This window comes from Athene noctua, chromosome 1 (assembly GCF_965140245.1).
Source record: "Athene noctua chromosome 1, bAthNoc1.hap1.1, whole genome shotgun sequence".
NCBI lineage: Eukaryota > Metazoa > Chordata > Aves > Strigiformes > Strigidae > Athene > Athene noctua.
The window spans coordinates 110,970,451-110,992,524 of record NC_134037.1 but is presented as its reverse complement, the minus strand read 5'-3'; the positions used below and the strand labels follow the sequence as shown (position 1 = coordinate 110,992,524).

The 22,074-nt window shown below is 39.3% G+C and overlaps 1 protein-coding gene across 1 annotated transcript in view; it reads right to left on the bottom strand.

Annotated features, from left to right (window-relative positions):
* Positions 1-22,074, bottom strand: part of ALK (ALK receptor tyrosine kinase) — a 330,970-nt gene that overhangs the window by 219,283 nt on the left and 89,613 nt on the right. The window contains exon 3 of the mRNA XM_074897345.1: positions 12,824-12,988. Coding sequence (XP_074753446.1) covers positions 12,824-12,988 — 165 coding nt within the window. The remainder of the gene's footprint in view (positions 1-12,823; positions 12,989-22,074) is intronic.

Genomic DNA, 22,074 nt, shown 5'->3' with positions numbered 1-22,074 from the left:
CTGTACCCCTTCATTCAACAAGCCCAAAATGCTTTCAAAGGAGAAGAGGACAATACCTGTTAAAGATCAGAGGAGGAGGAGGGAATAGGAAGGCAATTGTCAGAAATCGTAACAAAAAAAGAACAAGGCTTTGATTACATTGCAGTAGTGAAAGAATAATCTGCAGTTCACTAAAGTTTCTGAATTCTGTATTATGAATAGTTATTTTAGCAACAAAGAATTGTCCAGTAACTCAGTTTCCTTAAAAAAAAAAAAGTTTGGCTTGATGATAAAAGTAGCATATGAAGTAACCAATCAAGTAACCACTGAGTTAGTTAATTTTTGCAAGTCAGTTAGGTCATTCTTGCTTCAATGAGCATTAACAGCTTCACACTCAGGGTCAGGCTTTGGTGCCCCACCCTCCCCAAGAGTTACTGGATGGAACATTAAATAACACACAAAGCAATCAATTTGTAGCTCTAAGGAAGCATGTTTCACCTGCCCACCCCACAAAGCACTCTTAAATGTATCATTTCGTACAGTTTAAAAAAAACCCAACATAGTAGAGAGTGGTTAAAGGCATTGTCTGTAATGTGCGTCTCTTCCACCGAGTTAATACCTATCACTTAATTCAGGGATATCCCAACCAAATTCCTCCATGCAAAAAACCTCCTCCCTCAAGTTAAGTGGTGTTTTACACACGGATGAGGTACCTCATCTGGTTGGAGCTCAGTTATTTCAACTATATTACTTGTATTTTCTGTAATGAAAATACAAGACAACACTGTAATGAAAATACAACAGTCACTCAAGTAGTGCCCCTACTCCAGCACATTTTAACAGTTTCCCTTAACTCTCCAGACAGACACCTTCTTGCCATAAGTCAGTGTAAAGAAATGTAAGCGCTCAGCTTCACACAGCACTCATTCATGACATAAACTCCCCAAACATCTCAGCTAAGCCCATAAGCAAATGCACAATACTAATACTATTAAAAGCACGTTAGCTTTCATATGACTTTGCAATAGGATTTCTCATCACTACAAGGAAAACCTGAATGCTGACCCCCAAAGTTTCATCTGCAGTGATATACCCCTTAGTCCCGTCACTGAGACCTGGCAAACACTCACTGTATGGCAGGTTTAGTGTTAATTGAAGCCCAAATTAATTTTCTAAATAGTCAACATTTTCACATTTAGTTCTTGAATTTTCCTTGGTTTTAAGTCAATCGGAGATAATACTGAAACCAAGCACCCCAAATATTCTAGAAGTTCACATTCAACTCAACTTTACATATGACAAAAATCGGTTGAGTCTCTTGGACAGCAAACATTTACCATTAACCATTCATTCTGCATGTTGACCACAGAGAGAACTGCCTGAAGCAGGTCAAACACCAACCTTGAAAAGGCCTGGCGTACATTTTAGTTATCCCTTGCTTCAAAGCCATTACAATTAACACTATTTTTTCAGGAGGTTTACAGATAACCAGAACCCAAATTGTCTGTTCTCTAATTAGGTGATCAGTTCCTTCAGAAAGCTAAAACTCCTTCTACACCTCTACCCACCTTTCTCCACGGATGGATGAGTTACCTATCCTACACTAGTATTCATACTTAAATAAATGTCCTCAAAGAAACTTGCTATTAAAAATGCTAATGGTTGCTGTTCACTCAGCTGTTGCCACTAATTGCAAATGGCTTGGCATCTTTACTAAGCAGTCATTTTTAGAACATACTCTTTCTTAACAGATACTCCTTTGGCTTGGTTAGTCACTGGAAAGGTCATTAACTTAGGTGGAAGCCATAGCTTCTGAATTAAGATATATAATACTTTATAGTATTCTTATTCTAGGACTCTTGCTTTTAACCCTTGATAAACAAAGATTAATTATCTAAACTGTTAATTCCTCAGGAATCATGATTTGACAATGACATGATAACACTAAATATATTGCCCTTAGTCAGCTGAATAGATAAACCAACAACCACAGAATTAAAATGGTTTTGCACTACCGTGTAATTAGGCAGTGAGGGTATCAGAACAATCTTTTCTTTTCCCCCTGACCTAAGAAAGTTCCATATGTAAAATTCCAAGCTCTGTATGTCACAGTAAACTTTCCTCTGTAATAAAGCGACCTTGTTGACATTCAGGATCAACTCAGGCAGGCAGACAGAGCCTGCCCTATCCACAGCTGGCTGCCTGAAAAGCTGTAATTTTTTAGGGCAGTCAAACATAAACCATCCTCTGCCTCCTCCACAAATAATTCTACACCTTCAAGGAAAAACACTGGAATTAAAAACAGCGGCATCAAACCTGCATCATAATGTTGTTTTAACATGGCCTTTTTATTTCTTCAATGCTCTAAATAATACACCTTGAAAACAGAATATCCTTGAACCTTCAGCTGCTCAAAATCAATACCAGAAATCTGCAGCTTGGGCTTTTCTCTGGTAAACAAAATCACTGTGACACATGAAAAGGAGTTGTGATCTAACCTTTAGTATGCTGTTCATGTGCCTTACAAAGCTCCAAGTGACTGCCAGAGATGACCACCTGTGGTATGCTGCAGAATGCTTCCCTTCATTACCTGACCTTTCCACTTCCCCACTGGAAGCACAGGAAAGTGGCAAGGTGAACCACACTAAAAGAAACATACAAAGTGAATTATTGTAATTCTGTCCTACGTGAGGTTTATTCTTTTAACATAGGCAATGACAAGCAACAAATCCTCCAGTTCCGCTGTTTGAACACCTCTTCAAATCTGGAGAAGTCTACTCATCATCTTGTTTACTAGTGTTTACACCAGATAACTTAGAAAGACAGCCTCTGACAGAAGAGTGGGAAGATTTGCTCACAGACATAGAATAGCAAGAACAAAAAATGCAGAACAATGGCTAAAAGCCCACTATCACACTTTGTGAATTCTTAAGGAAATGCCATTTAGAATTAAATGACGTTTGCTTCTCTCATCTCTGTTTTGACACTGGAACAATTCAGCTAACAAAACTGACTTTCATCTGGGTTTGCAAGTGATACGAACAATTAATATCAAGTCAAAATGATTTTATTTTAAAATAGTCTTTTCTCATTTTAGCAAAACAGTCACTCATATTTATCTTGTTTCAAATCCTGTTTATTTAGGGAAGGTAAAAGACAAAAGTCAAGCATTTCTAGACTGTTTGCATTTAATAGACAAGAAAGGCTGCGCCACTGACACTAAAGGGAATTAAATTGACTTAGAGAAAGCGATTTCTTTACAAAGAGAGGGATGCACAACATAATTCACTGCACAGAAAAGCAGTGTTGCTCAACAGAGGAAGGAGGTCTAGGATTGGAGACCCCAAATCAACAACAAGATACTGTAGTATGTACCACAGCAGACATGCAAGAAAACGTGGAGGGCCATATTCTATTGCTCCTCTCAGCGCACAGTCTCTGACACAAGCATGTCTGGAGAGTGAGAGAATATTCTGGAAAGTCTGGTCATAAGTTTGCTTCCCTCTCCTCCTCTCCCAGTATGGCCGTTCCTATGTTCATACATAATACCATCTGTTTAATCACTGTGCTCTCAAAAGAAGCAAACAAACAAAACAGATGAAAACTTCAGGGATAACACCTAAGTCATAACTGAACAGAAGATTATTCATTAGAATCTAGGCAAGTTGCCTGGGGCTGCCTAAACAGGCATTGCATGGTATTAAGAAAAAAAATTTTTTAAAGATACAAAACAGAATTCTCACTCAGTAGCTCATCCTTAAACACTGCAACCTCTATCATTACTTTGAGTAGGATAAAATAGGCATGTTCCATTTAATCTGCTATAAGAGAAAACTTGAGGATTATGCAGCTAAATTCATAGGTCCCACTCCCCTTCAAGGTAAAGCTAAACAAAACTACTTTGGTCAGCTCTAATATTAACAATTCCTGTGAGTAAGATTTAAGCTCTGAAGGCATGTCTATGGGGATACTTCTTGCTACGCCTCTGAAGTAGTACATGCAATTGTGTCTTTCCAAAAATAAGATATTAGGCAAGTATTAGTACCAACATGTTCTTTACAGATCCACATCTAAACAACTCAAAATTCATCAAAAAGCCAAAGACAAAACTAGTAAAAATCGACCTTTTCTTTCTTTACCCAAATTTACCTGTCTAGTTTAGGCAAAATGGTCAAACTATACTTGGGTTTAGCTTTGCTCTAAGATCCTGACTGAATCATGATATTTTCTCTATCATTGAAATTAACAGTTTTTTACTTCTGTTTAATTAGTTGGGCTTTGTTCTTGGCAAGAGTCACAGCAGCAAAACCACTCAGCTTTCAGAGTTCTGTGACTCTCATTTAATGTATTCATTCAAGCACAGGTGTGTAAGATAGCTATTGCAACACAACAACAGACACATTATCATTGATGCGAAGGACAATAGTGAAAATATTCCAGTTCCTGTCAATTTACTGATGCTTTTCACAGAATAGGTCTGTAGAAAATCCCACATGATGATGTCTATTTATTTTAAGTGGACCAGGCCAACTTCATGACAAAAATACTGTAGAGCAACAGGTATCTAACTGGCAGTACTAGTTAAGGTGCAAGAGACACAAATTTGTCACAGCTAGGAACACAACACACCTTGGTCTATTGATTTAACCACACTGTGCTTTAGTTTCTCTTTGATGACATGGAGAAACACTTCTCCCAACTCTTTAAACTGTATGAAGTGCCTTATTTAGTAGAGCATTCTCAGAGCCTCATAGGTAAAGTGCTAAAGAAGCACAGGTTATTGTAGTAATTGGCAATGGATATAACTCAACTATGGTTGGTAAGGAGTGGTGATATGTAGCCAAGGGGCTGCAAGGCATACAGTGTCTTGCTGATATTCCTTTGTCATACATATGAGTCCTTTGTCATATATTTTTATGTACAGAGCTGTATGCATGAGCTGTCAGTAGCATGGTAAAAAAAATAAATATACAGAAAATAGACGTAGCAGGCAGGCTAGAAAGAAATTAAAACAATCAAATAACAATTTCTTAATTCATTGAATATACTTTGCACAAATAAGAGTTTTTTCTACTTGAAAAGTTCCATTTAAAAAAACCAAACACAATATATGCGTGGATGTACACAGCATTTGGGGATAAAGAACACTGCCCCTACATCACAGAGAAAAAAAAAAAAAAAATTACAAATGTGTGTTAATCCAGTAGTCTTTTCCTATAAAAAGGTCAAATACAGACAAGAGCAGAATACGCTTCCCTCCAGCTGTCCTTTTATTATTCTTCTCATCTTGCCAAGGAGAAAGTGTCTCTAAGAGTAAGAAAGAGACCGTTTTACAACCCATTTATTCTTCATTGTCTATGCCTTTTCTGGATATACTTGTTGAAGTACATTAGTCACAGGTATGCAGCAAATCATTAGAGCATACTAACATCTGATGCACACTGAAATTAATTTTTCTTTTTCAGCTTGGAGAACAGAGTGTTTCATGTTGAGTTGCATGCAAGTCTTCACTGAATTAAGGAGTGAACAAACAGGATTTCTAAAATCAACAAACCCACATGCTTATCCATAGTCCATATAAATACATACCTACTCTATAAACAAGCACACTGTCCTGCAGTGAGACAATAATCTGCCTCTTTAGAGAAAGCTCATTAAATGGAAATAATTTTCCAATAACAAAGCACGAGTGTAGTACTAATGAGAAGAGCAAGCTGCAAAATGCTAAGAACACCTGGTCCATTTCTTGTACTGACAGACTATGAGCTGAAATTTGACCATCATAAAAAGGCTCAGTTTTTTTTTTCTTCACAGCCCAATGGGCTCTGGAAGTAAGTTTGGTTTATGTTTTGTATATTAATGTTGCATAAATCCCTATGGGGCTGTGTTGCCAACATATACATATCAAGTGTTACAAAATGAGTATCAAAATTTAAATCTCAACTAGAACAGCCAGAACTATTCACTGTAAATAATATTTTCTACTTTAAAACCCTCTCTGTTTATAAAGAACTTGATAGTCATCCCTACAAATCCATAAATCTCTCATTCACAATAAGATTGATGAACAATTTTCAGTCCATGTGTTGCTTTGAGATCTCACTTAATTCTTCTACTATTTCACTTGTGGTATGTAGCTGACCCTTCAATTCATACACAACAATTATTTCCACTGACTCAATGGCTAAATTTTAAAGAGGAAAATAACTAATAGAAAACCAAATCCCACTTTGAATAAACAAAAGTGTGAAAGTTTACAAATCTTCACAGGATACCTGTAGTTTATCTGAATGCTTAAAAATAATAAAACTAGGGTGGCACAATACCACAGCAGTATCTTTTTAAGGACTATTCAACCATCTGGACTGAATCTTTGCAGACTAGGATGATCTGCATTCTTCTCCAGCATTAAAAGGAGGTGTGCAATAAACATTCAGGTCTGCAAGTTTTTTGTCATAATTTGAGATAGGTTCAAAAACATTTTTCTTCCAAAATAGAAATTCTCATGAGAAGACAACCCTGGATTTTTTCCAGACCTACCCTGTCAAAACCTCAGACTCCATGTATTGATTTACTAAAGGAAAGAAGAAATACTCTGGTATCTTGTTTAAAAGACACATAAGATAGATAATTTCTATGAAATCAAGGCATATCCTCAAACCAGTTTTAAGGATTAAATAAAGGGGAGTCTTCTGTCTGTCTAGCATGAGCCCAGCTACTCTCTTTACCCTTTATTCTTTTCCCTTGGTAAATACCTATCTTTTTCAGAGAGATTTTTTTTCCCCCCACTTTTTAGTGTAATTGTTAGTATTACAAGTCTCTTTTTTTTTTTTGCTTAAGAATGCTACACAAAAAGTAACTTCTCAACTGTTTACTTCTGGCAAGTCCACATTGATTTATACTCCACTGTTTTGTTAATAAAGTGATAATCTGAAACAAAATATTATTTATTATCTTTTATTATCTGCCTCATTCTTCTTTGTCTGAGGAATCATAAAGTCAACAGCCATTTTACAATCCTGCAGTTCATTATCTCCCATTTGCTAATATGCTCAGTGCCTTAGCCTTGCTCCATTTCTTTAGTAATAATTACAGAAATCAAAACCACATTAACACAATGTGCAGATATTTCTTGTTTTAGAACTGAGCATGAGAGCTTTTCAACTAATCAGTAGCTGGTTAGGACACTATCCTCATTCATCTCTCACTTTCCCTGCCATCCTTCATGAAAGTTTAATCTATATTTTCCATTAAGGAGTTGTCTCAATTGGTGTTCACATTTTCAGGGTGGCTTATTCCTTTTTTGATTCTTATTTGAAATGGTGGTCGTACCTCCCCAACTTATCTCTTCATCTGAAATTTTCATCAAGCAGCTGCATATTTTCATGGTCCTGAAATCTTCAGATAACAGAAGCAGAAATTCACTTCATCCACAATCACAAGATTTAGAAGTGGAGCAGGCAACCTGCTTGCATCACCATAGTCAGGAGCGGTCAAGCCTCTAATCCTTCAAGTTTAAAACTGCATTTATAGTTGGAAATAGATCACACTGACATTTGATCAAACACAGATCAGGATCCAGTTGTTTGACCCAAACTTCTTTTGGATCCAGCTGCTTCTGGTCCTTCCTCCTTAAAGGCACAAGATTAATTTTGTAACTAGTGTTTTTTCTCTTCCTCTTCCTTGTAAAATTTGACTCAGAAGGAAGCCATGACTGTGCTGCCACATCAGGGACAACAATTATTGCCCTCCACAAGTCCATGGGCAACACTGCAATGCAATGTTGCTGACAGGAATCTGAGCCGGTGACTCTCTGGAGGAAGGAAAAGACAAGCACTATGAAGAGGTATCAGGAGAGATGAATTCTGGAAAGGCACACTTCCTGATGGACGTTACCTGCTACTCAGAGCTGTGCCCTAGAGGCCCTCATAGTACAGAAAACCCTGGGTTTGAATCAGGAGTTGAGAGGCACAGAATTTATGGCTGGTTTGACCCATCTCAAGTTTATCAGAGAGGCAAAGGACTCTTTCACTTGAGCATGACAAATACATACGTCCACACAGCTGCAAAGTGCAACTTCCTTGGTCTACAAACTCTGTCATTCTAACTGCAAACTGGGTTGTCTAACCTGCCTCCTTAGGAAATACTGCCACAGTTGCAAGATCTCCAATTCCTCATATTTCATTACAATAGACTGCAGTACATTTGCTGGTATAATATATTATGAAGGATCATAAATAATTAAGAATTAATCACACTTGTCAAAATAAATAAATGCAGTCAGTGATGTAGAATGCTTGAATTTTTTATAGCATCTTTTTGCTTATTCATGAATTAAGAGAAAAGAAGTCTAGTAATCCACAATGGATTGCCTACTCAATACAGCACATACAGGCCTGATTTAGATCCCAATAGTGGAGGTTTTCCTGTCAATCTTTAGCACCTCAATGGAATTTTAACCTTAAATCTGTGATCCTGCTGAAAGTTACCTAAATTTGACTTGGAAATATTAGTAGCTCCAGCAGATCTTCACGTACCGCGCAGGGCCTAGCTGGCAGATGCACTAGTGATTCTACACCCACTGGTCCATTTACAAGACAGAGGAGAGGAATTGAGGGAAGTGAAGTATTTTAGCACAAAATTAAAAAAAAAAAAAAACAACCTACAAAGTACCTTGATAGCATCCCTTCTACAGATTTCTATAGACAGACAGTCCTGCATTTCTTCCTACCCAATATTTTTGCATGGTTTGATACCATTCACAAGGCTTTAGCATAATAGCAAATAATATTAGATGTTTAAATAGCACCTTTTCTCTCACTCTCCAAATTGGTCTTAAACCCTTAGTGCATTTCAATCTTTTTTTAAAGGGGGAAAAAAAAAACTGGGCTGGGAGGTGAGGGAGGGACACACCACCACACCAACCCTACCAGCACAGACCAAACATCCATTAACTTCAGGCATCTGGCTCTGAAAACAGACAAGTGTAGATACATAGGAAAGAATATATGAACAGGGAGAGCAAATGGTTGTACTTCCCCACCCCTGGCCTTCAGGGAACTATTAATGCAAGGACTTTCTGAGCCAGAAAAGGTAGCCTTGAGAATTTAGTAGCTGTAACTGTTTTTCTTTCCTGCACATATCCTGTCAATTGCACACCCATAGAAGGTTTTAGCACCAACAATATGCTGTGAAAAAAGGTTCCACGGTTTTACTGTTTGCTACATACCGAAGGATCTCCTTTGTTTTGAACCTGACAACTACTAATTTCATCTGATGCTGTCCAATTCTGTATTAGAAGAAATAACCAATATTCCTTCTGTACTCATCCTTTCGGTGCTTTATAAAGTCTTGGGAGTTTATAAACCTTTAGATATCTTTTATAAAGATTTTATAATCTTCTGTGATTTTATAAAACTCTGCCATGTATCCCTTTAGATTTCTCTTGCAGGCAGGGTATCCCTAGTTGATTTAAACATTCCTTAAAGACAGACATTACATACTTTATATCATCCTTGTTTCCATTCTTTTAATAACTTTCCCAGCTGTACTAAATGATTTTTGATGCATGGGAACCAGAACGGAATGCTGTATTCTAGATACAGCTGCCCCACACATTTATACCATAGCATATTGTTCCTGTTTTCTCGTCCCCTCTCAGTAAGTCCCAACATCACATTTACTTTGTGACTGCTACTGAGTTGATGTTTTCACAGCTCTGTTGTATACCAAAATCAGCTTAATTGATTACAACCAGCTCAGAATCTGTCCTTATATATGCCAAACTCTGGTTATTTCTCCCACCACCTCAATTCAAATAATTTAGACTAAATTTCACCTGCCACTATTATCCAGCTAAGCACCTTTTTGCAATTCCTTGCAAACCAGACCTCTAATCTTTTACCCCAGATAATTTAGTATCAAACTTTGCCACCTCACCATCTATCCCCATTCAGAAGATCAATGATTTGTGTGACACCATGTGCTGAACGTGCCATGTGAGTGGAGCACTCAGATGTGACTGTAACGAAATGCTGAGACACCTGAAACTAGTTTTTCCTCTAGGTAGCTTGATCCATGCTGATTTGTTCCGATTCCTTAAGTCTGAGCTGTATCATGCTGCAGGGACAGGCAAAAATACAGTTCTTCCAGTGTCCCTCTTTGGGAGATCTACCAATGATTTCCTACTGAACCTTATACAGAAACTTATATGAAGCACAATGAATCATACCCGAGACATTTGACTATATCAATGTCTTGACATGACTTGATAGCCAAGTGACAAGGATGAGCTAAACTACCCCAAAATCTAGTTACGCTATCTGTTTATCTCTGTGCATTACTGTCTGCAAAGGAGATGAAATGAGATTGAGATAATTGGAAGTACAATTTGCAGGAAACAGTGGGGGTTGGAATTACTGTGCTTAATTATTTCAGATTGAAACAGACCACACAACTATCTGTGCCAAGCAGCTGTAATTAAAGTGATTTAAAATAGAGAGATGCTAGCTCCAAGTGTTGATTTTCAAATGAGTCTTTATACGCACAAGAGTTACAGTCATCTATGAGTTGCAGACCTACAGCTCTGAGGATCTTAAGGGAAAATTACCACTCTGTCCAACATGCCTGATAATTTAAAAAAAAAAAACGAACAAACAAGCAAATAAAATACCCCAAAACAACCCACCCTGGCATCCCACAAATCTAAATCCACTCAGTGTCACACTGGGTACTTGCTCCTCAGAACAGGAGAAAACAGCAGAACACAAGCTTCAGCCTAAATTGCCTATACTCCAGATGAAGAAAAAAACCCCAGAACTTTGGGCTTAGAAATGGAATTTTATCCCAATAGGCAACTGGAAATCATCAAGCAATACTACCCTTGTTTTGGGGCTACAGGGCAGCCAACAGTCTTGCCGACTTCTGCTTTGACAGACATATAAAACTGAATGCAGAGAAAGGTATAACTTTACCAAAAAGAATCCGAAAGAAACATACATTGGCAATATGCAGCACTGCAGCAATCTGGCCAGGCCCTTCACCTGGAACAATACATTTATTGCCTCATGGCTTTTCCCCATTATTTTTCCCCATTCCAGGAAAGTGACAGCTACTCTTCTCAACTCAAAACAAGCAGGTTTTAATTCCTAAATTGCAGCAGAAGCCAGCTTCCACTAGAATTTAAGAAAAAGAACAGCAGACATTCTGATTTACCTCAAACTTTTGCTTAACTGTATCTCTGTAGCAAGAAATTTAGTATGCGCATGTATGTTCTTTGATGTGAAAATTAGAAGATATTTGCATGCATCACAAATGTGGTCCATCTGCTTTACACATGACACAGGTCCCACCAAAATGACTTGGTTTGCTGATGAATCAGTGCTCAAGCAATGGGCCTTAAAAGTTAATTTATAATGGCTACCTGGGAAAAAGTACTATACTATTGATATGGATGAGAAAACAGAATTAAAGAATATGAACGAAATCAGTACTGAAACTTTTCCTCGGTATGTGCCTGAACATAAGAACTGTTACAAGCAGTCAGACTGCAGGTCTGCAAAGTCAAATGCCATCTCTGACACTGGCTACTAAGAAAAGGATCCTTTCACTTGCAGCTTTCTGTATAAGAGGCTTCTTGAGTCAGGGAGTGTAAAAAGACTATTGAATTAAATAACCAGCGATGAGTGTATTCTGCAAGAATTCATCTAATCTTTCTTTAAACTTATGCATACTTTTGGCCTCCATAACATTAATTCATGCATCTTATTACCACGGTTTATTCAGGTACTACACAAAAAATATCTCCTCTTGCTTGTTCTACAGCCAGCACCCACTAACTTCACAGCTGCTTCCCACTGCTCTTCAACATGCATTTTCATAGACTTCTAAATCCTACCATCACTGACAGAATAAAGAATCTTTTTCTGTTTATTTTTTTCTAGTACAGAAACTGTTCAATATCCCTGCTAATCTTTGTTGTTGTCCTTCTGTATACCTCTTTGCTGGCCTGGATAAAGCTTGCAGCCCTAACTCCCCCATTTCCATTTTGTAGCTCCATCCTCATCAACACTACCCGACACTCACAGAGAGAGGTTTCAAGCAGGTGTCACTAACAGCAGGAAGGATGTTAAGAATTTTTCTGCTTTTCCAGAATTAGAAGAGCACAAATACATGTAAAAATCTTTTTAGAACTTCTAATCTTAATGAAATATGCTGCTGTTCACAGATATGATCATGAGCAGGAAAAATAATTCCACTTACTAGGCTTCCTAGCTCTCTTTAAAGACAGGAATTTTTTTTCTTATATTAAGGGCAAAACCCATCTTTTGTTTTCTTACCAGACAGAAAACCTAAGCCCTGGACACAAGGATATTGCCTAAAATGGTCTGAAAATACACAAGCAGTAAACAGGACCTAGAGCAGAGGTAAAACCATACTTGATTTTATTCATCTCTTCCAGACACTGAATGACCTTAAACATAGGCACCACAGTACTGTTCTCATCCAAATACTGTCCATGGCATGGCTCAGCCTGATTCAGATTTTACACAGTACTATATTCGTTGTTTTGCTTCTCATATGTATATATTTATATAGCAGATTGCCTTTAGACAAAAACATCTTTCATGTGTAGAGCGATTCCCTTTGTTTGTCACACTGTTTGCATTGTCTGCTGCAGTAAAAGAATTATAGATGTCTTAAGTATATTTAGGAGGACATGTTTGTTTGGGTGTGGTTGTGGGGTTTTTTTGGTAGGGATCTTTCTGGCAGTGGGAGTGAGGGTGTTTTGTTTTTTAAAACTAACCACTACACTAAAGGCATTACATAGCTGTATTCATCTTACCTTTAGGTGTATTCTCAGAGTGATCTCTCTCTGGCCCATCTGGGATGTTTAGCAGTGAGATGTCCTCTGCACTCAGCCTGAGCCAGGCAGCACTGTGGGTTTCCTGATCTTTTGAGGTAAAGGAATATTCCAGCTCACAAGGAGATTCAAAATTGCAATCAAATACTGAAAAAGAAAAGACATAGAACATACCAGGTTAATTAAATGCAGCTTCCTCTGTGCTAGAAGGTGTGTATACACAAACAAATTTTATACTTTAGTAAGTTAGGGCTTGCTTTTTTCCATAATGAGGTAGAAAAAAATGGAGGAAGTCCATAAAACAGGCAAAAATGTGTCAAAATGGACCCCACAGAGAGGTTCATTATGGAGGTAGCAGCAAATCAGGAGGAGAGCCCAAGAACCAGTAATTCCCCTTCAGGACAGATAAAAGGGCAGCACAGGCTAAAGCAGGGAAAGGCATCTTCTAGACTGAAAGGGAAATAGCTTAGTCGATTGATAAAATGGGACAGAAACTAATCTCTTCTGGGCTGTTGGTTCAGATTTAACCAGGACCATTAAAGTGCAAAGACTACTAACATGCTTTGGGTTCTCGTTCCATCTCAGTGAGCAAAGGACTCTGCAAAGTGAGTTGTATATCTTGGACATGTGGGACATGCTGGTAGCCACAGGGACTGTACCCTGAGAAGCAACCTTCTGACCCCCTGGGTTTGAAACTCTCTACTGAGGCAGCAGAAGCTTGATCTGCTGTCGCAAAAGTTTAGCCTCCAGGCAGTACAGCCAGCATCTGCCTCCAACACAGACGTTTCTTTTTGAGATGTTTCTCTTTCAGAAACCAATTACCCTGCTGGTGCAACTATGATTCACTTCCCAGGGTCCAATTTACTATCACACCATAATTCAAGTTGCTTAACACAACATGCAGTGATAACCTGCACAGATTATGCTTTTAATTGTCAACATTGCTAAATCACTACAGTTGGCACTCAACACAATATTCAGTAATGGAAAGAAACTATTTCTGAACTAACTCAATGCTTATGAAAAGGCTAGGTCCATTTGAAAAAGCCCAACCAAAAAAATTCAGCTCTTCTTTGGACTTTTCTACACTGTCGACTGTCCTGCCATAGCTATGCAAGTGGAACAAATAACCTGAATTGACATTAGTCAAATTAACTATTTTTTTTTAAACTTCAATTACATTCTCTATTAAACATCTAATTTCTTCTTAGTGTGCACAGATTTATGTAGTTCAGCCTATTCTCCAGGTGATATAACATTTTCTGATCTGAAGGTTAATACTATTGCCCTCTCACTATACTTTGCCCAGCTGATTTGCCTTTTTAACAGCAAGCTGGAAGGAGCAGAGTCTATTTTTCCAGTTTATATTTGATTTTCTTAATCAGGTGCTTTATCATTTACTCAGCATTTTGAATGCTTCACAACACCATGGAAATCATATAATGTAAGGAATCCATATACATCACAAGCAGAAGTAACAAGGTTTATACATATTTCCTTAAATTTGAACGCAGAAGTTGCTATCCTTTTCAGGCTTCTATGTTATCAACATAAATTTCATGATACATGAAGCGCACTTCAATTTAGGCAGCAGGCAACAGTGGATATATTCATGCTACACAGTTTACTACTGCAGTATCATACCCAAACCTCACCCCACTTATTTCTAGTCCTTTAGATGTTCTTTAAAAAAAGAAAAACAAATCCAACATTTTTTAACCCTATAAAGTGTTAAGAGTCTATTAAACTTTGTATCAAAGCCCAAAAGGACAAAGGAGCAACCACTCAGCTACATGTTACAGAAGATATATCATCATTACTGTATAGATAAGTTACAGGGAACACCTCAGCTAATACGTGCTTCGAGGCATTTGGAGGTATTGTCAAAAAAAAGCCGGGGGGAGAAACACAACTCATGCAAGGACTTTTTTGACAGAACCACAGTACAACAGAAAGGAAATCCTGGGCCAAGGACAACACGTGGCAAGAGCAATCATTTCAAATCAACTATTTCATTCTTCATGGGCTTCTCTCCCCCACCAGTCAGTCTCTCATATTTTCAGGAGCTTTCCATCAGTCACTGCTTGCTTCTATTCCTCTCACATCCAGCTGCTGGGAAGAGGAGCCTTTGTGCTCTCTTACCCTCTTGCCCCCAGCAGAGAAGCCCTTCGCAGACATCCACAAGGCACTCTCATTCTCCTCCTCCAGCCCTCACCCCCTGACAGTCCGATTATGGTGCCTAGAAGCACTGGATAGCCAGCTCCTCCGTTCAGTCTCACTTTCCAGAACCTCCTTCTCAAAAGAGAGCTATCAATCAGTTGTGGAGCCCTTAACACAGCAGGCCTCTGACCTACAACCGGGACAACTTAATTGGGGCATGTGATTAAATAACAGTCATCACATTTAGTGTTATGACCCCTGCAGACAACTAAAGCCTCTGCCTGAAGGGGGAAAAGTAAAGGAGAAAAGGCAAGTAGTAATACTATTCCCTTCCCTTGCAATGAATAGCCTATAGAGAAGTGGACATGATCTAACATGCCTGTTGTGGTCAGGCTGAATGGTCTTTACAACAGGTTATTCCTTGACAGAGGAGACTTTTTGGCTCATACGCCTGAGTGCATCTGCGCTTTAATCAAAACATACTTGCATGTTTTGCAGAGCTTGATAGTCCCCCCACATCACCAGAATATCTTCACTCTTCATAGGCTCTTATTTAAATTAATCCCATATCAGACACAAATTTCAGTGCTATTATACTATTCGGTACAAAGAAATGATGATAAATAAATGCTATCTGATGCAGCACAGCGAAGTCTATGCAAACAGCATCCAGTCTTCCAAGCCTAATGCTAACTTCCTACCCTCAGGCTTTCCTTATTTCACAATGTCCTTCACTATTGACAATGTAATATACTTTATAAAAAAAGCATTATATACACCACATACATTTTTTTCACTGATAAGCTGTTCTTGGTGTGGTAGCTGCTACAAGACCATATAAACCACATTTGCAAATACAGAACCTTCACAATATTTGAATTGCTGCCACAAAGCACCTGCCATTTTTTATGCCTCTGCATAAAAAAGGTCTTTCTCCTTCCTTTTTTACTTTTGTCTTAACATAGTTAAATGTGACATCAAGTTTATTTTTTTCTTGACCAGCTAAGCACATAAAAAAGTAGCCATGTACCTTGGAAGCTGAATAAAAGCCATTCTGCCCTTTTCTGAAAAACAGCAAACACTGCAGGAAAGGTAATTAAATCTAACACAACTTTTAGTGATTATTTTTTAAACCCACTACCAATATAAATTGACTAGATACAGAGCTTTAGGACTTGAATAGAGTGACTAGTCTGTGAAGTGGGTTTTTTTTTATTTTTGATGGTTTTTTTAGAGATATGTCACAAAGATTTATATCCAGTATATGCATTTATGCCACAGCTATATTGACATTATAGATCCTAAAGGCTCTATAGGAATTCGGGTTCCAGCAAACTGCAAAGTCTCTTTTTAAATATAGTGCAAAAAAACCAACTCCTTGTCCAACAGTCTTTTGCATGTGCAACCGCTGGACATTAGAAAGACAGAACAGCTAATTTATTAGAAGGCTACTTCATCATCATTACACCTTTAAAGAGGAAACAAAAGTGATGCTTATAATCAGATTAAGGTAAACACCTGTTTAAGAAAGTCTGTAGATATCAATCATTTCAGTTCCTGGTATGTAAGAAGATACAGGATACCAACCATAGACTGAAAAGTAAATTAAGCTACTACTCAATTGAAAAGACTGTGGAATCTGTGTATGTGTGTGTCTGACAACATTAGAGTCTTGTGGGTGCTTCAATTTATTTATTTTTAATCAACATACCTAACAGCAATAATTTGTGCACAAACAACTAAAATATCTGGCAAGTACATCTGTTTTAATTAAACTGATTAGAGTTTTCTAATAAACAAATGACTTAAAATAGTAGCATAACTAATACTCCAAAACAGAGTAACCTGCAGGAAATACCCTTTTACGTTGCTGCAGGTCAGATAATGAATGATTCACTCTTTGGATCATCTTAGATCATTTGTGTAACCACACAACACAGAAACATGCCTTATTTAGGACAAAAATGATCGAATTTAAAGAGAGATATAAAAAGCCTGTTCTCATTAAGAAGCTATTCTGATGATCCTTTCTTCAGCTGCCCAACAACAGACTAAGTTTATTTGTTTTAAATCACATCTCCTTTCAACCACAAAAACCCTGACGAGCAGGTAATTTCCTTAGGCTACTCCTTTCTAGTGCTATGCCTGTCTGACTTAAAAAGGTCCTTCTCACTCCTGGTCTGCTGACTTTTACAAATCACTCCTCCTGCATTACTCTCAGCTGGTCACCCCTGTGAAAAGGTGTGGTTGTTTTCTCACCAGACAAGGGAGCAGGTGGAGGCTCTCTGTTCTCAGAAGGACCAGCTTACAGATGTACATCCTAATGGGCATCTCATCAGCTTAAACACGACTAATTTGTACTACATCTACAGTTACAAATGCACAATGGAGAGGTCACTTACACCAATCAAAACAGGACCACAACCTCCCTCAAGAACACGCTTCCTCCAGTGGCCACAATCGCAGCAGCAGTGGAGAAACATAAGATATTCCTGTGCAGGATGTCTTTTTTTATACAAATATTGACAGATATTCCTGGTGGAGGAGACATAATTTAAATTGTATAGTAAAGATGTGCTCTGCTGAGTGAGCTTTGAGACCTCCATCAATACCCACTAACCTCTATTTTACTCATGTTATAAGGCCTATAAGCTTTTAATTTATGACAGGGAAATGACAAATTGATTTTCCAGTTATTAATCCAAGGGACAGAGACAGTTCCTAAAGCCCTCCCCATTCCCTCTGGGTAGAAAAGGGCACAGGGCATTCAATCTAAGGGTTTTGATTGCCTCATCAGGCCTTTCTGAATTTCTATCCACCAATACAGGGGTATACACATGGGGTGAATCAAGGAAGCCTGCAGTGATAAAATTTCTCCCCAGAAATGGAGCATAAATAGGAGACTCTGTGCTCTTTGCCTGTCATCTCACCAGCCTGCTGAACACCCAGAAGGACACCAAATACAGTCCAGGCCCTTGGAAGCGAGCATTGCTCCACTGGCACAAAAAAGGGATGAAACTCTTTGCAAATAGATCCCTAGTGCCACCTTTTCACTGTGCAACTGGAGGTACAGCAGCATTTTAATATGAGCAAATCCACCACAGGATGGAAGGGCATGGGAAAAAACACAAGAGGAAAGGAAAAAGGTGTCGGGAGTCACAAAAATTGAAGAGGAAAAACAATTGCATGGTCCAGCTGCCTTGTTCCTGCCAAGAAAACAAGCCTGAAGAGACATTTTCACGTACTTCCTTCCACTGCTCAGCACTAAGAAAGGGCAAACTAGCACATTTTAAGGGATAGTACGTCACATGCGTCTGTGCTGGTCCCCCAGGCCTCACTATCCTTTGCAAAAGCCTGCACCAACAGTAACTGCCTGGTCTCTGGGCTGCCACTCCAGGAGCTAACAAATGTGAGAGCGGCAGCATGGCATGACAGGGGAGGAACTGGGAAGGCACTCAAGGAGCCCCACAGCATCATTCCATACAGCAAAGCTTTGGGGTCCACCCTGCCTGACACACCTCAGTCACCTGCAAGTGAAGCCGTGAAGAGAGCAGCTGGACAGCCCACCAACCCCTCTCCCTGCCCTGAGACACAGCATGTCTTCATTGGGGACCTCCTTTTAATTTAAAACTACTTAGCACAAGTTAGCTTATTGCTCTATGTCCTTCCTCTGCACCAGCAGGTCTTCATGTATGCTCCCCTGACCTTGAGTTTACTGACAGGAACGCCGCTGTTCCCTCATGGCACTGACGTTCGGTCACGATGAGCGTCTCCTCACTCTCTTCCCTCACAACACCAGCCCACCTCACCCAGACGCCACCCCAGCAGCCATTTTGTGACCCCACAGCCTGGGCCAGGCACAGAGCCCCAGCCAAACCCCAGAGCGGGGTGAGGCAGCTGGGCCCTCACCTGGGGCATGGAGACATGTCCTTTTGGCCAACTGGGGTATGGAGGAGGATGGGAGGCGTCCTGGTGGGGCTCAGTGAAGGTAGACCCCCAGGGACTCACCCCATTTGCCTAAGAGCCCCCTACCCTCTTCAAGGCAGCACCCTATTCTTTCTCTGCTGTTGCCCAGGGACTCTTCCCACCTCCTCACTCCATGGAAGCTTCCCAGCCCCTCCATCTCCAGCTCAGCAGGATGGCAGCCCCTGCCCCTGGCAGGCTGGTGGGAGACTCCAAGGGCTTGTCAAAGCTTGCTGTGTGCAAGGAAGATTTTAAAGCAGCCAGTTTCTCCTCAGCATCCCAGGGAGTATCGCTGGGGTGCCGCTACCTACCAGGCAGGGTCAGAGCCACCTGTGACAGGGCTGCTCACCCCTTCAACACCTGCCTTGAAAGAGAAATGTTCAGGTTTCCCTCAGGAGGGGCTATTAAAGCTAGATTGCAATCTGAAGAATAAAAGGTTTTAGAGGAGCAGTACCCCACAGGAGGCATAATTTCACTGCTCTTCACCCCCTGGAAGAGTGCTCAGGCCTCAGTGCCGAGCACAGGGCAAGCTGCCTGCCTCCCTGGGGAGCCCAAAGGCTCTCCTCATGCCAGAAGCATTTAAATGAATCCTCTGGGGAGTGAGCCACAGCTGGATGGGCCACTGCTTAGAGAAAACAGCAATAATGCAACCATTCACTTATTTGTTAAGAGAATCTTTAAAATGACAGCATATACTTTATATCCAGCCAGCTCCTCAATGCACACCAGGGACTGAATCACCAAAATCTTTGACAGCTGCTTTGTTCAGTGGAAATCAAGCTACAAAGAAGAGGGCCAGAACTCCTTTATCAATCAATTACAAGCACAGTCTTTCAAGACAGCTACAGAGTGAGGTGCAATGAGAGGGTGTGGGGAGAACAACCAGCACCAGCCCTCATTTTCATTCCTCCTGCTCTAAGAAGTGACAGAGCTCATCCTCCACACAAGAAATATTTGTCCACAAAGCCTCCCATGCATGTAGCGAAAACAATAGATGAAAGTGCATTTCTGATGCCAGTTCTGGCCAAAAGACTGAAGTACCAACTAACAGCGATTGTTAGAAAACATGCTCCGGTTGGCGCAAAACAGTGGTTGGATGGACTGTCATATTTTGACAATTCATACAAGGGACCTCTTGCATGAAGTCTGAGAGATCTCTAGAGAAAATGAATCCTTGAGAGACAGGAAGAAAAGACATTTGTTGTCTTACTGTATGTTATTTTATTATTGAAAAAATGTTGAGCTGTCATTGATGTATTATCTGCAGATGAGAGAGGACACAAGGAAAATAATAACTTGAAAGAAAGTAAAAATTTCTCCCTAATAAGATTTTTTCTTCTTTCTTGCTTAGCACAGCCTTCAGTTTAACTAGGCAGATGCTGCTTTTCCTGTGATTTTCCTCCCCCTGGATTTCAGCACCATTGCACATGGCAAAAATACCATCTAATTGTTAAACAAGAATTCTTGCATATGTATACGGGGTCACAGCATCTGCTGTTTTATATGGAACAATTCTATTCATCTGGTGTTAATAACTGCTGTTAATTGAAGTCTTACCCTATTATGTTCATAACGCTATTTTTGAAACTATGTTAGAGTACTTCTAAGATTGCAAAGAGGATGTGTTTGAATTGAGGAAGTACACCACTTTTGCGATATCTTTACTAAGAAAGAATTAAGCCATTTTTCCTCTGGGACAAAGTATTATTCTCCTCATTTCACTCCTGAATTTATCTCACCTTCTAAACAGGAACTTGTAACAATTACTTCATATCCATGCATCTCACTATGCCATGCTGAGCCAAGTATCACGATAGCTTTATCATTCTGAAGGTGTCAGTATTAGTCTGATTTGTTGTAGATTTATAAAACAAGTAGTCATGGGAATCTAACGCTAACACAAATTCATCTGGCTGGTGCCCTCTTTCTCTCCATCTTCCCTTCTGTTTGACATTCAGACTCATTGAGTTTCACATCAACATTATCTATCTGGTATCCAGCTCACATGAATGAAATGGTATTTTGAATGCATGCACATGAGTACTTGAATTCAGCAAGTTGCACACAACCTACTAGAGAAAAAAAATAATAATCTGACACCTCACTGAGCAACTGCCATGTTACTGAGCATCAAATACGCAGTGAGAATGACCCCAAATTATTCCATAGTAAAATTAGTCCAACACATTTAACTTTTTTTTTAGCAAACCCAGTTCAGGAAATCATGAGCTCATCACAGATTACATTCCATTAGAAAGTGTAAAAAAAAACCCCAACAACCCTGTCAATTTTTTTCTGAAGACATAGAACTGAGTGAAATTATTAATAAGTTGTTATTAGAAGCCATCCTTTGGATTATGCTTTTAGTACCTAAATCAAAGCTGTGAATAATTATGCACTTTTGAAGGTATGTGCTCCTCCTCTGCTGAACTCATCTTTTGTAGACATTTTTAAGCACACTAGTCATTTAGTAGCTGAATCTGCTATTTCCCCCAGAGTTTTAGTCCCAATTAACTTTGCAATCCAAAACACTACTATTCCCTAAACTTCAGGGGAGAAAAAAAATCTGTAAACAATATTGCAGAACCTGACACAACCTGAGAAAGGTACTTCTGTATTTTGCACAAAGATGGTTCAGAACAGCCAAGGAGTTCAACTACTACTGGGGGGATCTGGCAAAGAGATGCACAGACAGCACGGCAGCATAAGAAGAGTTAAAAAGCAAAAGCCATCTCCTGTTCCCAAAAGGTCCAGCATGGCAACCCTTATGCCTGTTATTCTCATGAAACTTTGTTCCTTTCAAAACAGAATTTAGATGGGCTGAATTGCATTTAATCTTTTTTTCAACAGGTATCATTTTCCACCATTGCTACCATATCCTGCCAGGATCATGCTCAAGGTTCAGTGTTGTCAGCTGGCCTGGGGGAAGTAAAGGATGAGACAGAGAGGGGTGTATTAACTGCATGAAGGCTTCCAGACCTTAAGGAGCACCCGTCATCTGGAACCCCTGTTACAGAAGCTTAATGGATTTTATGCAGTGGACAATTGATTTCTTATACAATACCTATACAGAAGAGAAAATTAATATTCAACCAACCAGGACAAGAAAT